The 16,740-nt window shown below is 32.7% G+C and overlaps 1 protein-coding gene across 1 annotated transcript; it reads left to right on the plus strand.

The window, feature by feature from the left end:
• The first annotated feature begins 2,277 nt into the window (after positions 1-2,277).
• Positions 2,278-16,740, plus strand: LOC129794859 (SH2 domain-containing protein 4A-like). The gene is made up of 4 exons (XM_055835758.1): positions 2,278-3,261; positions 12,217-12,991; positions 15,267-15,527; positions 15,662-16,740. The coding sequence occupies exons 2-4, from the start codon at positions 12,235-12,237 to the stop codon at positions 15,955-15,957; spliced, it is 1,314 nt and encodes a 437-aa protein (XP_055691733.1). The 5' UTR covers positions 2,278-3,261; positions 12,217-12,234; the 3' UTR covers positions 15,958-16,740.

Below are 16,740 nucleotides of genomic sequence, written 5' to 3' on the forward strand. Positions count from 1 at the left end.
GATTTTGTTACAGCTCGTAATTTTTGAATAGATTTTAATATTAGTTGTATCAGAATATTGAGGCATCTAATTTCGTAAAAAAGTCTTCACGAATTAGTTCTTACGTAGAAGTATCTTGAGACATCCCAAGCTCTTACATTTCAACATAGAAGAACACGTTGATTTATTAAGATCAGAATATTGATGAACTTCACGAACTAACATATACGTACAACGGTCCTCACGTAGGCAAATCCCGAAAGCCTCCTCTTACTTTATCATATGAAGAAGAACAATTATATCAGGAATCTGACTTCAAGGATAGTTTGTTTGAGAAGATCAAGACAGTTTATTGATGCCGTATTTGTAAAATGGTACTCATGTAAAAAATCCTGAAATTCCTCTGAGTTTCCTAACACTGACAAATCTGCGATAGAATTAATTTTAACCCTTTCAGGTCCGCGATCAATCTAGCGAGCTGATTGAACTGAAAATAATTTTTGGGGATTCCTTTGAGCTCAAATAAGACATTTTTTGCAGAAAATCCGAACTCAAAAATTTTCAGTTTTTCGTCCTTCCTGATCCTGTAAGTCCTTGGGGATATTCTTTTGTGTTCATAAAATATTCAGGGACTGTAAATACTTAGTCTTGTACTAATTTGGACACAATATTTAAAAAAAAAAATAACTATACAAAATGAAACTTTTTCAAATTCGAGTCTTTGGGTGAGCGTACGACCCAATGGACCTGAAGGGGTTAAAAAAAAACTTCTATAAAGCTTTAATTCTCTTGTTTAACTGGAAATGCCCAACATGTACAAGCAAAGTGATCAAAATGATTCATGTTCTTATTGACACAATTAAGTCTTTCATATTGATAGAATATTTCATTTAATTTTTAACCCATGCTAACGAGGTCATAGATCTTCTGTACCTAGGACCTTCATTTTCTAGAATTTGACTAATAAGCCTATAAGAAATATAATTCCTGAAAAAAAAAAATTTTAGCCCCCATGGGGGCGTCGGTAGACACCGTATGATATATCATACGTTTGAACAAAGGGGGTTGAAAAAATCTATTTTTTTCTCAGTGTGGAAACAACAATTTTAATTTATTTAAATGCATAAATTACATAATTTATGCTGAAATTAAGTATTCTGGCTAGATTTTGGACCAGAATTAATTAATTTATCCAAAAGAACTCCAATTCTTGGGTTTCAGAATCAACTCACTGCGTTCTTGTAGAGTTCTAGTTCTAAGAATATAGAGACTGAACTTGTCGTTATTACCACAGTTATCCTCATCGCTAACAGTTGCGTAGCCAGGAAATAAAATAACCATCTCATGTTGCATGGTTTGCTCTAGGACGGAGACTTCTTGTGAGCATGCTGACAAGTCTCCGGATAGAGCCGGATGTACTATCCTTCTTCATTCTCAGACCTACAAAAATCAAGATTTTCGCTATAATTTTTATATTTCCTGGTATTAGGTACTTCTTAATACTTACGATGTACTTGATTTAGCACTTCCTGGCATTCCTTTTCACTGCAATTTATATTTTCATCCCCAAACCCTTAAATCTTCCATCACAAATAAACTCGCACTTTAACCTAAAAAGTACCTCAATTCAACCAACGTATGATATATCATACGCAGATGTTTTTCGCGTAAAATATTAAATAATTTACGGCCGGAGACGGATATTTTGGTTAATTCACAATGTTTTATTAATAAATAAATGATTTTGCACAAAATATTACGGAGAAAAAGGAAATTGTCACTTAAAATACACACATTATGGTTCCCGGACAACATTGCAATTGGATACACTTATATTTTTGTCAAAAAATAACATTATTTTAAGTTTTTAACACCCAGGAAAATTAATATAAAGAGTTTAGGGTTTATAAAAGTGGAAAACACTAACCCGGATGGAAAATTTTGCGAATTCGCGTCATAAAAATTAATCAAAAACTACCAATTTTGCGTATGATATATCATACAAAAAGTGAGGATGGGTTAAGGTAATAAAGAAAAGTTTGATTAGTGCTCCAATTTTTTAAGGAATATGTGGACTTGGGTCTCTATAAGTTGCAAAATTTTAACTTCGCGCAATGTGACCTATTTCAGTGATCTCAATCTCAATTGGTTATCACCTATTGCGAAGGTACCTGGCTCGCTATGTTGATAACTCACAGACCTCACAGGTGCGATTATCTCTTGGCTTTGTGATGGAATTTTATCACCACAACTAGCACCCTTGGACGTCACTGTATTGCGCCACATGCTGACCAATCACCGAGAGATCGCAGCTCATTCCCAGTTCATACAAACTTAGGAGCTCCACGTGCTTTTTGGCTTCATTTGTGCCCAGTTTTGTGTATCTTCTTCTCCCTGAAAAAAAAAACGGATAGTTTGGAAATGGTTCCAGTTTAAAAAAAATCGCTTCCACAACGTTCGTTTTCTTTTTGTCTGGGCCAGGCTGTTTTTCTTGTAAGATTCCACCATCAGGCCCGCGAGATAAACTCACTCGACGGGTCTCCAATACTCTCACATGTGCGGACTAAGCCAAACCCAATTCCATTCATATACATTCCATTATATTATGATACTTCTTTGTGGCTTGAAAACGGTGCACTGAATCGACGGAAAGTGTTGGTGAAACAGTTGGAAGTCGACTTGCGCACCGAGTGGATAAGAAAACGCGATCGCGGCTCCATAAAGTGTTCCATATTTCTTTTTTTTTTCTGTTGAAAATCTTGCAGAGTTTCTTGTGTTGATCACGAAGCTGCGCTTTTCATCACGTCGGGGTTTTTCCTCTTTATAAAAAACCCACAAAAAAAAGTTCTGTTTTTTAGTGATTTATTGCCCATTTTTTTTTAACACACATTTTGCAAAGAAAATTCGCCACAGAGCCGAATTACAATTGCTAAATGTCGTTCAATTGCTGTTCATACGTGAAAGACGTTTGAGATCGCGCGCGAAGGTAAAGAGAAGGAGATATAAGAAACCATTGGAGTGGCTTTGAGATAAAAGAGATCTCTTGTGAATTGTTGTGGAGTGAAGAAATCCAATTGTGGTGACCTCAAAAGGCGGTAGACACAAAAAAAAGTTCGCTGAAAAATGTCATAAAATTACCAAACGGAAAGTGGAAACGATATCCGAGCTGTGTTAAATATCCCACAGAGAATTAATTCATCTTCAACGGAGTTTTTTTTTTTCCTTCTTACACTCTGTGTGATCGAGAGAATCATCTCAAGTAGCAAAGAGCCCTATATTAAAGTAAGTGCTTCGAGTTATGTTGGTAGAAATGAAATGTTAAAAATTGAATTTTTTTTCTAATCCTCTTTAAAAATAACTGTTAAAACCGTTTTAAGGAAGTGGAAAGTCTTTTAAAAAAATTCTAGGATCGACTTGGAGGTTTTTTTTTAAAATTATTTTCAGAGATGTAATTTCTAACCCTTCTATGAGGCTAAATCGGCAAAATGTTAGAAATTAAACGAATTTTTAAAAACTTTTTTGTACCGGCTTAAGCTTCTTAAGTTTGGTTAATATTTTAAGCTAAACCAAGTTTTCCCAAACAAGGCCTGAAAATTTTTAAACGAAGCCTAAGTTATTACAGATATTCCCAATTCTTTTAAGCTAGACCCGCTAGGCCTAAAGTTTTTAGCCTAGGCTAATATTTCCTAAACCATGCTTAAGTTTTTAAAGTAGGCCTAATTTTATTTTAGGCAAGGTCTAAGTTTTGTTCACTCAGGTTCAAGTTTATTAGGTTTGTCTTAATTTTCCTAAGCCAGGCCTAAGTTTTTATAGAGAGGTCTAAATTTTTTAAGGTAGGCCTAAGTTTTTAAACTAGGCCTGAGTTTTTTATGCTAAGTCTAAGTTCTTTTTAGCAAGACCTAAGTTTTTTATGTTAGGTTTTATTTTCCTAAACCAAGCCTAAAGTTTTTAATGAAAACCCTAAGTTTTTAAGGTAGGCCCAAGTTTTTAAAATAGGCTAATTTTTGATAAACTAGGCCAGAGTTTTTTATGCAAAGTCTAAGTTTTTTCTTTAGCAAGGCCTAAGTTATTTAGGTCAGGCTTAATTTTCCTAAGCCAAGCCTGAAGTTTTTAAAGAACACAGAAAATATCAGAGCAATTATTGGCCTTAAATACAACATTTGAATATCACAGATGATTTATAAGACAAAAAAAATCTCAAGCTTTAATCTGTAAAAAAATTCTCCATTCAAGACATTTGAAGGTTTAGCGCTTCATTTCTTCCAGTATTAATTTTGTAGTAAATTAAATTTCCTATTAATACAACATACACAACATGCTCTGTACATAAGACGTCTGCGCATTCCTCTTCTTGCCCTCAAGTGAGTCACACATTTTCTGCCTCAGCGGAAATCTCCCAGCTCTCTTATGGCGTCTGTGTGGCTTGAGGCCGTATATGGTATACACGCAGCTTTGCAAGAATGTTTATTTGTGTTTGTTTTATATCGGAAGAAAATAATAAAGAAAAAGACGTCTTTGTCGCGTTACGCACATCGATAAGTATTCCGCAAAAAGAAAAATAAAGTCATTGATTAACAAGCTTTGATCAGAGAGGTGATTAAGCAACATAGATTGGAAGCAGCTGATTACTAACACAGCACATTGTGATGATTGTGATATAATTTAGTAATTTAGAGGGAAAAATATGAGGAAAATGCGAGGAAATTGAGTCAAGATGCTGTGAAAAATTTTTAGGTCATTTTCATTAATAAATAAACTAATGAAATACTTTAGTTCTTATTGGGTCTTCTTACATTTGTCATTTCTGATCATAAATAAAATTTATGTTAGTCCAGACACTTACCATAAAGTTAAGGTCTCCCACCACTTCCTATAAAATTAACAAACAACGCCCTGATATTTCGTAGACGCACATTGTGGTCAATTCCGTAAATAAAAGATTTCCTTCAGAATTAAAATGAAATGAATTGAATGAATTAAATAAAATTTAGGGGAGAATGGAGAATCTAATTGTAAATATTCAAAAACAAAAATTAACAGTAAAATTAAATCAAATTAAAAAATTATAAAAATAATGTGAAAAGTGCCGGAAAAACTGCTTCCTCATGCCAATAAAATCAATAAGAAAAATTCGCAAAATTACCAACTTCTGTGAGTTTTTTTCTTTCTTTTTTTTAAAGGAAATTGCACGTGAAAATAGTGCGTAGATGGAGGAAAAATAGTTAATGGTTAATGAATTAGTGCATTTTGAACGCCTAAATGCGTGTTGAGTTTCTCATAGTACCTAAACTACTTTTTTTGTTCGCTCAGCAAAACGCAAGTCTCACAAAACGCCAAAGAAATTTTGTATTGAACACACCCCGCAAAACACCTACAAGTATTTGAAAAGTAAATCACGCATTTTAAATTGTTTTTAGAGTCTTTTCTTTTGCTGTGAGAGAGTTGCGAAGAATTCCTGCTCAGCCGTGGTACAACACACTGAAAGTGTTTGTCTTTGCCGGGAGTTTTTTTTCTTCTATTTCTTCTTAAAATGAAAAAGATGTTTAAATAATGTTGAACTAATTGGTGGTGCCTTTAGAAGAGAAAGTCCAGCTGTCTCTTATTTTTTCAACAATGAATTTTGTGTTTGTCCAATATTGCCAATTTGATGGTATACAGATAAAATTTTAATTGTTGATTTTCCCATCTTAAAAGCTCATTCACATTTTTTTTTCAAATTCAAATTTATTGCCAATTTCGCTGAAGTTGTGATTGATATCATTTTTGCAAAGGAGTTTATTCATTTTTATACTCACACCTATTGCGTTCTTCGAATACACCCCGAATAGAAAGAAAATATAGAGGAAAGTCTTAAATAATATTAAATAAAGTTAATCCAGACTCATTCTTTGTTTCATACGTTAATACAAACGTTTATTTAATTTTAAGGAATTTAATTATTTTTAGATATTAGATCGAATAAAACGTTCTAAGTGGGAAATATTCTTTGAAAGAATCCAAAAATTCAATATTTTCATGAAAAGCTCTGATGTTTCTATCTTTTCATGTTTCATGCAGACCTAGAAAATTTTTTTAGACTTGAATGAGTTAAAAAAAGATCTCTGGGAACTTGCTCAAAAAACTACAAAAACAACACTTCTATTTTGTTTCATCAACGTACACGAAACATATGCGTCAATGTTTCTCCGTATATTTTCACGAGCGCATAAAAATGAATAGTCTCCTTTGCTGAATTCTCCCAAAAACTGAAAGCAAAATAAAAGTTTTTCTTTTCGCAAAATTTAAAATATTCAATTTCTTCCAAGTGAAATTTATTGAAATAAAAAAAACATAAAGATATCGATAAAATTGAACATGCGAAGGAAAAGCTAAATGATTGAGCCAACATTGAGCAGACCCCAAGAAAGAAGAAAAGCCAATGTTGGTGGAAGAAGAAGAAGAAAAAAATCAAATAATATACAACAACGGATAATTTGCAGTGCTGTGGAAGCATACAATTAATGCATGGTTGTATCAATTGTTTCATTTTTAAGACTCATGTTGGTGTAGTATCCAGTCACTGAATGAGAAAATAAACTTTTTATTTCTTCGGCATTAACATTTTCAATGAGGAAGACTTTGGTTGTAGAGTATTTCGTGCTCATTAAAAAAGGCGAAATATTTTAGTAGAGAGACCATGTTACCGGTTTGTGTTGTTTTTTTTGGTATTTTTCTTTGCAAAAATGTAAACCTCCAAGTCTGCATAAGCTTTGGTAGCACCATAATAAGGAAAAATTCACATTAAATAAACAATATAATTTTTATATTTTATTTCTCTTTAAAATCAAATAAATATGCATTTTTTAATGTGAAATTTACCATCAAGAATGGGAAAAAGAAATTGACCTTATATCGGTTAAGGTTGATATACAAATGAGATTTAAGTCGTTTAAGTACTTTATAGTGAGAAGTTAAATTTTTAATCATAAATGTCGAATTTAAAGTTATAAGCCATTTATTTATTTACACGATAACCCTAAAGCTGTTTATATCAATTTTTTACGTAAATTTTTGACGCCCAATAGGTAAATTTAAACTATTAGGTTTAACCTTAATGGTTTAGCTTTTATAGTTCAGCTAAAGTTAAGAAGATTATATAGTATAAACTGAGTCTCCTAATCAGTTTTATTTGATAAATTAAGTCAAAAAATAAAATTTCTTTACTTTGCTAACCTCATTTTTTCTCTAATTCAGGATTTGTGCTTAAGAAATTAAAATTTATTTTAAATTTTATATTAAACAGTAATTATGTAAAAATAATGTATGGCTCTAACTTTTCATTAATAAACATAACCTTAAAATATAACCTCAAATACACTATTGTTTATCTGAAATTTTTTGAATTACTCAGAGGAAAGACAAACAAATAAATAATTTGCATTGCAATTTAATTCATTGCTTTTAGAGTTTCTTTCAAGAATTACGAGTTCAATGTCAGCAATTTTTTCCACTACAAAATGATTATTTTGACACTACTATATTTTGACATAATTTCATTTGACATTGCAATGACAATTAAAATTTTCATTTTTAAATTTAAATGTGCTCCAATTAAATGCACAGAAGTTAAACTTTTTAATTGGCAAGAAGTTGCATTTTTATCTCATAAATTAATGCTTCTTTTGGCATATAATCTGATGCTATGGGGAAAATGTGGGAAAGATGTCGCAAGTGGATCATGGGCTTGTACCAAAAACCTACTGTGACAATTACCTGCCTGACTCTTCTTTTGTCTCAACCCAAGGCTACACACCTCTGCGATTGAACCGAAAAACCACATCAAATCTCATCGTGGAGTGCATGAACTTTAGCGGATTAATGTGCCCCGCGCGCGCACTTTTTCCCCCCCATTTATACCTCAAAGCGCTCAAAGCGAAAGAATTATGTGCAATTTAAGTCCAATGCGGTTATTTTATTCTTCCACGAAGAAGAATGAACAGTTTCACACAGTTAAGGAGAGATGGAATAACAATAAATTTACTTTTTTTCGTATTATTTTAGTTTTCAATGTGTTATAATCACTCTTTATAAAAAATGATAATTATACATATGCGCGTGAGGTTATTTGGAGAATTTATGCGAAAACATGTCAGTAAATTGCTGTATGTGCAATTTAGAGGGGCTCCATCTTTTTTTTAGACAAACCACCAAAAGAGTTCATTACCATATAAAAGAGGCAGTAGTGTTGAATAACTCTGCAAACATACGAGCAAGTTCAATAGTTTTTTTGTCAATATGCAAATGATGCTCTTTTGAGCATTAATTGGTGATTTGTTGGTCAATCTTGACCCAAAAGGACGCCCACGTGCTTGCAAAATTGACGCTCATTGTGGCCATTGTTATTTTTTTCATCTCTTCAATTACAATGTGGGCTTGTCGCTTGTAGTTGAAAGAATAGAGATTTCAGTAGACACTACATAACCTAGAAATTCTAAATTCATTTATTTGTGAGCTTTCATCAGTTGAAAACATCTGAATTTAAAATAATTGTCAGGCACGTTAAAAAATTAACGTTAAGTGTTAATCTAATGCTAACCGTTAATATAGTTTTGTAAAATCAATCAAAACTTAATATATATTTCTACAATAAGTCGAGTTTTTAAGAAACATTTTTGACGCCTTTTAAATGGCTACTCCCCTGACCAAAGACAGCCATTTTGAAAAGTTTCCTAGGATGTTTTAAGCGAATTTTAGGTTAATTCGAACTTGATCAAATTTGAGGTTATCCCCTTTCAATCTCTTTGACCCTATTCACCCTATTTTTGCAAAAATCTACGTTTTGTTGACAAGAATAGAGAGTATAGGATTCATCTTATCAACAACAAAAAAGCAATTAGCCCTGAGAGGCTCTTTGCATTCTCCCCCATTGAGGTTCATCACCCACTGATAAAACATCTTTATCTTAATCTATTTAATTCAATAAATTTTATTTTTATCATTTTAATCTTTCTCTGAGCTAGAAAAATATTCCATACTCCAAGCAAAGCTGCGAAAGAAGCTTTGAGCGCGCAGAGACAAACTGACCTGAATCATTGGAGTGAGAGAAGGAAATGTAATTGAGATAAAGGTGCTTCGGTTTGATACACATTCAGGGTCATTTGAAACATTATATAGTCAATTTATCTATGCGACAGTGACTTCAATAAGCGCCTTGTATATGAGGAAGAACGTAGCAGCAACATCTTCTCAATGAAACTTCTCACAAAGTCAACAGAAGAAATTCTTTTAATGCATTTTATTGCTCCATCATTTGCATTCCAAACCTTCTCTAAACTTCTGGCAGAGGAATCAGAAGAATGTCCAAAGAGACAGGAGCATCAAATACGCAACAGAAATGCTTTTATTTTGCCATAAAAGACTATTCTTGTTGGTGTCTTGTGTGGCTACAAAATATTTTCTTGAATGCTCAACGGACACATAAGTAGATCAAATTGATTTTCACGATTGATTGGCCACCTCAAGAGTTTTTGTCATAAACTCAATTCTAAATTATTAAATTCTGCAAATCATTTTTTTAGAGTCTTTCCTGGAAGACGACAAAAATTGCGCCTCACTGATTCTCCGCAATGATTCACTCACATGAACGAGAAAATTGCGAAAAATTAACTAGTAGCACAAATTTCTTAATTGTAGCTCATTTCTGCACAAATAAATAACGTCGTGTGTACGTTGAGAATAATCTAAGAGTTTTCTTGTTCAACAAATACGTCTTTATTTGAACTTTAAATGCATCCTGTGTTGTTAACGGAAGAGGCTTTAATTTGTTAAAAAAAAAATTCTTGAGATTTATGAGTTTGTTTGTTGGGATCGTTGGGATGAGTTTTCTAATATTTGTTTTTAGATTATAGAAAGATCTTAACAATAATTCTTAAACTTCAAATCGCTCTCCTGAAAATCAACAAAAATGAGTTAGTATAGTATATTTTCCAACCCTCGATTTATCTCAGTGTAATGCAAATGTGTAATAAAATAATATCCTTAAATGAACAAACTCAACATAAGTGATAAAATTTAAAAAAAAAAGATCAAAAAATTTTTTCCTTAAAACCAGATTGATGATTATACATTATTAATTTAGTATAAATCATATAACAAAACAATTTCTTTGTAATTTTTCACTTTTCTAATTTCTCTTACCTTTTGTAAAAAATCATAGAGCCATGGTGTGGGTGTTCGTGCTAATGCGGAAAATCGCAAAAGTGCAAATTCCTCAATATGAGACATAAACAAAAGGGAAAAAAAAACTCAAGACATTCTTACATAATTAATTCGTTCATATCGGCCGTTTTCATCTTTTTCTCTCTTCAAAATTACAACGGCGCGTAAGCCATTCAATGGCGGTGTCTTCTTGTGGAACAATAAAGTTTAACTTGAATTGACCAAAATAATACCCACACAATTTAGCTGCCGTTTTAGCTGATAGGGCTATTTGACCAACTTCCCAGCGGAAGTTTCTTCACCTTTCGACTTAATAAAACATTTTTAAATTATTACGAAAATTGGAAGATCGTTGCCATTTAAATTGTCCCAATTGAACGTTTCGTGCACGATCTCCTTTTAACGGATTTTTTTTCTTCTTGAATAAAATCTAAAACGATCATTTGTGTAGGAACAACAGTCGCTCGTCGATGAGAGAAGTCACGTCTTTGTGTTCATAAAACTACAAAACTCAAAGAAAATTCATTGTGATCGCGAAGCAATGAACATAATTACATTCACACAAAGCCATTATAGCTATTTGTTTAGCCATGCTTGGTATTGCGCGGTATATTTTGAGAGATCTCACCAGGTGTAAAGTCATCAGCAATTTAATAAAGTGTGCACATTTGAATAAGTAAAATGTGGCAAAAAAGCAGCCAGTTATTTCCTATTTACCTACACCTTCTCCAAACTTGACCTATAAAAGGAGTTTATTCATTTTAGCGCTCTCGTGACATTTTCTTTTACTAAATATTAACCAAGATATGACAAATATAGAATAGAATACTTGAAACACTCATGAAACCTCAAAACGTGTTTTTTTTTTCTTTAGAACTGAGTTTAGAGTAAAATGTTTGTACATGAAGCATGTGCTGTGCATCATCATGTGCTTTATGAATTATTATTACTAAATTAAAAATATATATATTTGCGAACTAATACAAAAAAAAGCCAAATCCTCACTTTACGCCACAAAACTCTCTGTATGAAGCAAATGCATAACAGCTTTAATATGTAACGAGCAGAAAATATATTTAAAATAATTTAAAATATCTTTAGACTTTCGACGCTGTATTTTGTCTAAACAACCAACTGAAATTCCACATTACTTCATAAAATTCAGTCAGTTAAAATCTTAGTCGCGCATATGCTTTATGAAAAAGAATATGTCAAAAATAGAGTAATGTGAATTAATTTTTATATGTTGACTTTCAATTAAAGCAGTGACGCATATGCTTTAAGCAAAAAATAAATCCATTAGCCTGATCTTAGCATTTTTGCCAATATTTTTTCAAAAAGAGAATAGAGTGATAACTCGAAATCAATTTTATTAAATCTGATCTTTAATTAAAACGTTAACGCATATGCTTTACGCACAAACAATCAATGGGCGTGATTTAAAAACCTTTGAACTACATTTTTACAAAAACAGTAAAACCATAAATTCTGTTGTTTATGATGATCTTAAGCTAAGAGCACTGACGCATATGCTATATGCACAAAAAATCACTGGGCGTGATTTCAAAATTTTTTAACTAAATGTTTCATGAAACAGTAAAACGATAAATACGAAATAATTCTTTTGCTAATGATGATTCTTAACTTAAAGCATTGTCGTATATGCTTAATGGAAAAAGTCTTTGGGCATATTTTTTTTATTTATGTCCAAAAATGGTTTATAATGAGAACCGTAAAGCAATAGATACGCAGAAATTCTTTTGCTCATGATGATCTTTAATTAAAGACACTGACGCATATGCTTTATTAAATTAATAAAGTATTACAATGCGAGGCGTGACTAGAGATTTTTTTGTAAAAATCTTTTCCTACTGTTATCAGGAAAAATTAAAGTTAAATTAAAAAATTTTAATATATTTTATTATCAAGTCTGTATTACAATCTTCAATGAATAAACTCCTTCATTTCATTTCATACAAGAGTAAAGATCTCGATCTACAAAAATGTAATAAAATATTTTTCTATTTTTTTTATTTCCAGTAAATAAAAAAATCCAAGATGCTGCAGCAAATTCTACAAGATATGCGCGTAGACCAGGAACTCCTGGAAGGTCTCACGGAGACTGAGAAGCAAACTCTCTTCTGCATTATGCGTGAAGAGCAGGTGCGTCGATGGCGTGTGTGGGATCAGGAGGAGTCCTCCAAACGACGCCAGAGTACAGATTCCCGCACAAAGTCCGTGGACTTCCTCATGGGTGAGGATGGTGAGCCATGGGTTTGGGTGATGGGAGAGCATCCCGATGATAAGTCCATTGAGGAGATCCTCGCGGAAGAGGCACAACAGAGAGCGCGTGAATTGGCGGAGATTGAGGCAAAAGAACTCCGTAAGAGTGTTGAAGTGAAGCTGTCGGATATTATTGAGCTGGATCAGATCACGAGCAGTAAACTGGAAGACGATGAAATGCCCAAAATTGAGGATATGGAAATCTACTGTTCTGTCGATGAGCTGCGCGAGAGGATCAACAACAGCCAAAATGCCCCTGCAGTTCCACCAAACAAGCCCACCGGCTACAAGGCAATCACAAATTTCAACATCAACAGCAATGCCGGCGACAAGAAGCGCGATGTTCTGCAGGAGATCTCACTCAACAGCAAGGCAACACAGAAGGTGGCAGCTCGTGTACAGCTGTGGGAGCAACGACTCATTGGCGAGAGGACATGTGAGATCCTCAAGGGGATGCAGAAGAAGCAACAAGATGCTGCACGTGAGGCTGAGGAAGCAGCTAAGCAGGAAGAGGAACTATGGAAAGAACAAGGTATTCATATTTTATTCTATTTTACATCGAGTATTGCCTAACAATCCCCTGATAATTTTGCAAGAAAAAAAGTCATAAATGTTGAGCCATAAAAGGCGCAAGTTGATAAAAAAGAAAAACGCATGAGTTGTGAGTAACAATGGAGGGACGTCAGAAATGTTATCAAAAACCAAAGTGTTTTGCTAGAAGAACTCTGACTAATTAGCTTGGTAAATTGCATGAAAGTCATGAAAAAACAATCTTATAAAATGTCGGAAGAATTTCACAAAAGATTTCTTTTCAGACAAAACGTTAATCCTTTATTTATTTGATAAATTCTTTGATGATTTCTTTTATTTAAATGTGTTAAAAGGAAAAGATTTTTAAAAGTATTTCAATAAGGGTGTATTTCTTTGATTAATGAAAAGGAGTTTATTCATTTTTGAATGAAAACCACGCCCCCATCTTATTTTATGCATTACCTACATCTAAATGTATAGAGCATACGCTTCAATGCTTTAATCGATTATCTTTAAATAGTAATGTTTAAGGGAGTCGCTGAACAAAACCAATTACATAAATAACATTTCTTGCCCTTAGGCGCCTCAGATTAAGGATAAAAAGACCGATAAGTACTAAAGAGTACTAAATTCAAATACAAAATGTACTAAATTTAAGCCTAAAAAGTGTTTAATTTAAGCTTAAAACGTATTTAATTCAAGCTTAAAAACCTTAAAAAGTACTAAATTCAAGATCAAAAAGTATTTTATTTAAACTTAAAGAATACTAAATTCAAGCGTAAAAAGTATTTAATTTAAGCTTTAAGAGTACTAAATTCAAGTTTAAAAAGTATCAATTTCAATATAAAAATATTTTTTTCGGTTTTTAGTCATAAAGGCGCTCAGTTTAAGACAAAAAAAAACAGAAAAGTACTAAATTCAAGTCCAGAAAGTACTAAATTCAAGTATTAATATGTACTAAATTCTTAGATTATTCAACAAATTCGGATGATTTTCCAAAAAATTTAAAGTTCTAATACAAACAAAATTAAATAAACTTCTTTGTTTAAAAGACTAAAATTAGAACAAAATTCCAAATTCTATTTTTTTTTTAATTTTTTGCTTCAAAGGAATCAAATTTAATCATTAGTATCTGAGATTCTGTGGATGCTAAGAATTTTTCAATTAATCTGTTAGGAGTTTTTAATAAATTCAAATGTTTTTTTTTCGACATTTTTAACGGCTTTTTCCACGTAAATTTGTATTAAAAATGCATTTTCAACGATGCTACCGTAAAGGCAGTTAGGCATAATTTTACATTTCACACCTGATAATTCGAAGCTCTTGCGGATATTTATGTATAAATGTATGTATGTCGTAATGCCACTGAGCGAAGACATGCCTTCCAGAGCACCCGCGTATGGTGCTGCTGTTACTTGACTGGGGCTATGTTATACAATGCCAGAGAACTGAGTTGTGACCTCCCCGCCGCCGTGGGCTCCACAAAACAAACAAGACTGCGATGCCGGAAATAAAATCATGCAACGCTAAATACTTTAAAAAAAAAATTAACAAAAAATATGCCACAAGTTTTGAGTCTTGAGAAATTACATTAAAAAGGAAACCTAAACTTTGGGGCACTTCCTCAAGTTCTTATCAGAAAAATTATTTAAAACTTTGAAGAACTTCTGTGCGGAGGTTTTTCCTTTCATTTTCTATTTTATTTGTTAAACAGCTTGAATTAAATTAGCAAGGAAGTAATAATTTATCTTTTATACATTACAATGCTACGCAAATGAGCTAAAAAGTGTGCGAGACAAGCACAAGTTTGGAGAGAATTTGAAATTCTGCTGGAAGTTTTTTTTTCAGGTTCTTTTCCTTTGCAAACATCTTTGGCGACATTCTCGAGGGAGTGTCGCCAAATGATTCATTGAACTGTCTGCCTTCAACATAACTCTTTGCCCACATAAATGGGAGTTTGGGGAGTTTAAAACATGTTGTTTCTCTACGCTTATTCTTGGAAAAGAGTTTATGGGTGTAAAATTGCGGAGAAAGTCGTTAAATTGTTGCAATTTGGAACACTTTTAGCTATCAAAGGGCCTGATGAAAGGGTGGATAAAGGCCAGAAATCAATGATTTTTATTACATTAAGAAAAAAATATTAAACAGTCTCAGATTTATCTGCAAGAAATGATAATTCTCAATAAAAAAAAATATTAACAAATATCCATACATTGTGCATAATGTCCTTTTTTCAACCCTTTCACGCAGCAATAAAAAAATGATTTTCCTTGCAGAACGAAAAGCAAAACAGGCTGAAATTAAGAGGCGAGAAATTGCAAGAAAAGCCCGCGAAGTCCACCGAATGTCTCTTAGCTGTGATCAAGTGGAGGATGTTGAGGGGCAGAACAATGAAGATGCAGCACCAGAGACAAAGCTGAACAACATGGAGTCCCGTCCGTCTAGCCATGATGCCGTAATGAAGTGGTACAGTGAGGATGAGGTGCCCAAAGGAGCGGGAGTAGATGGGCACAGTCGCCCACTCAACTGGTTTCACGGTGAGAATTTAATTCTTTTCATTTTTTAATTTGTTAACCCTTTTTTAATGTGAAATTTTAGGTTATGTCCTAACCGTATTTCGGTTAATTTCAAATAAATTCATATTTTATGCCTAAAAAAATTCTTTTTTCAGGTTTTCTCTCACGAAGTGAAGCTGAGCACCTCCTAATTCCACATGCACCAGGAACTTTTCTAGTCCGAGTTTCCGAGAAAATTTGGGGTTATGCCATTTCCTACCGAGACAATGATCGGTGCAAACACTACCTGGTCGACGCGTCAAATGGTCGCTACCAATTCCTTGGCGCCAATCAGTTGGTTCACGAAAGTCTCAATGACCTCATTCGCTTCCACCAGATGATCCCCATCACAGTCATCGGGCAGGAACGACTGCGCTTCCCGTGTCCACGTGATGCAGAGGACTCTACATAAGGCTGATAAGCGCGGGATTGCGTTCCCTCTTAATTTAAGAGAGATAAAACCATTTGAAATGAAAAATAAATTGAATAGGTCGTCAGTTAATCCGCGCCTCCCGTTCATCCGCATAGACGGGAATGTCTGCACTTGGAAGACATTTTTTTGTTAATGAATAAAAATTAATGTGATATGAAGGATATAACTGCGACCTCTCTTATTCTTAAGAGAGGAATTTACATCTAAAAATTTCTTTTTTTGTAGAAAAAAAACCTTTGAAATGAAAATGTGTGACAAATTAGTCAATTTAGTGAATATAGAGTCGAATTTTGTAATGTGAAAAAAAAATTTTCTGCTTATATCACAAAAATGCCTACCATCTTAAGTCTCTTAAATACTTTTACACTATTAAGATTCCATAAGTAAAATTAAGTCAAATTAAAAGGTTACTCAAGACAATGCATTGTAAATTCTTTCTTATAAAGTCAAATAGATTTTAAAAAGTAATATTCCTAAATTCAAATTTAATCAATCTTAAAAAAAATTATCACTTAAATTAATTTTATATCTTATTTTAAGAGTTTTTTCTTTATACATTTTTTCATACCATTAATAAAGAAAATTTCCATTAAGAAAATATTTGAAAACTTTATTCAAAAAAATGTGATTTAAAACAAAAATGTAAAAAAATAAATAAAAAGAAATGAAAAATAAATGACAATCATGAAATGTTTGCTGAAAATTGGTGCTTAATGAGTCAATAAAATATTAATTTGAGAGAGAGAGCAATAAAACACAAAA

This window comes from Lutzomyia longipalpis, chromosome 4 (genome assembly GCF_024334085.1).
Source record: "Lutzomyia longipalpis isolate SR_M1_2022 chromosome 4, ASM2433408v1".
In the NCBI taxonomy this organism is placed as follows: Eukaryota; Metazoa; Arthropoda; class Insecta; order Diptera; family Psychodidae; genus Lutzomyia; species Lutzomyia longipalpis.

Bases quoted from the DNA above. Each gene is read 5' to 3' on its own strand.
- LOC129794859 (XM_055835758.1), top strand. From the start codon at position 12,235: ATGCTGCAGCAAATTCTACAAGATATGCGCGTAGACCAGGAACTCCTG. The intron at 12,992-15,266 runs GTATTCATATTT...TTTTCCTTGCAG, and splicing joins GGAACTATGGAAAGAACAAG to AACGAAAAGCAAAACAGGCT. The intron at 15,528-15,661 runs GTGAGAATTTAA...TTCTTTTTTCAG, and splicing joins CCCACTCAACTGGTTTCACG to GTTTTCTCTCACGAAGTGAA.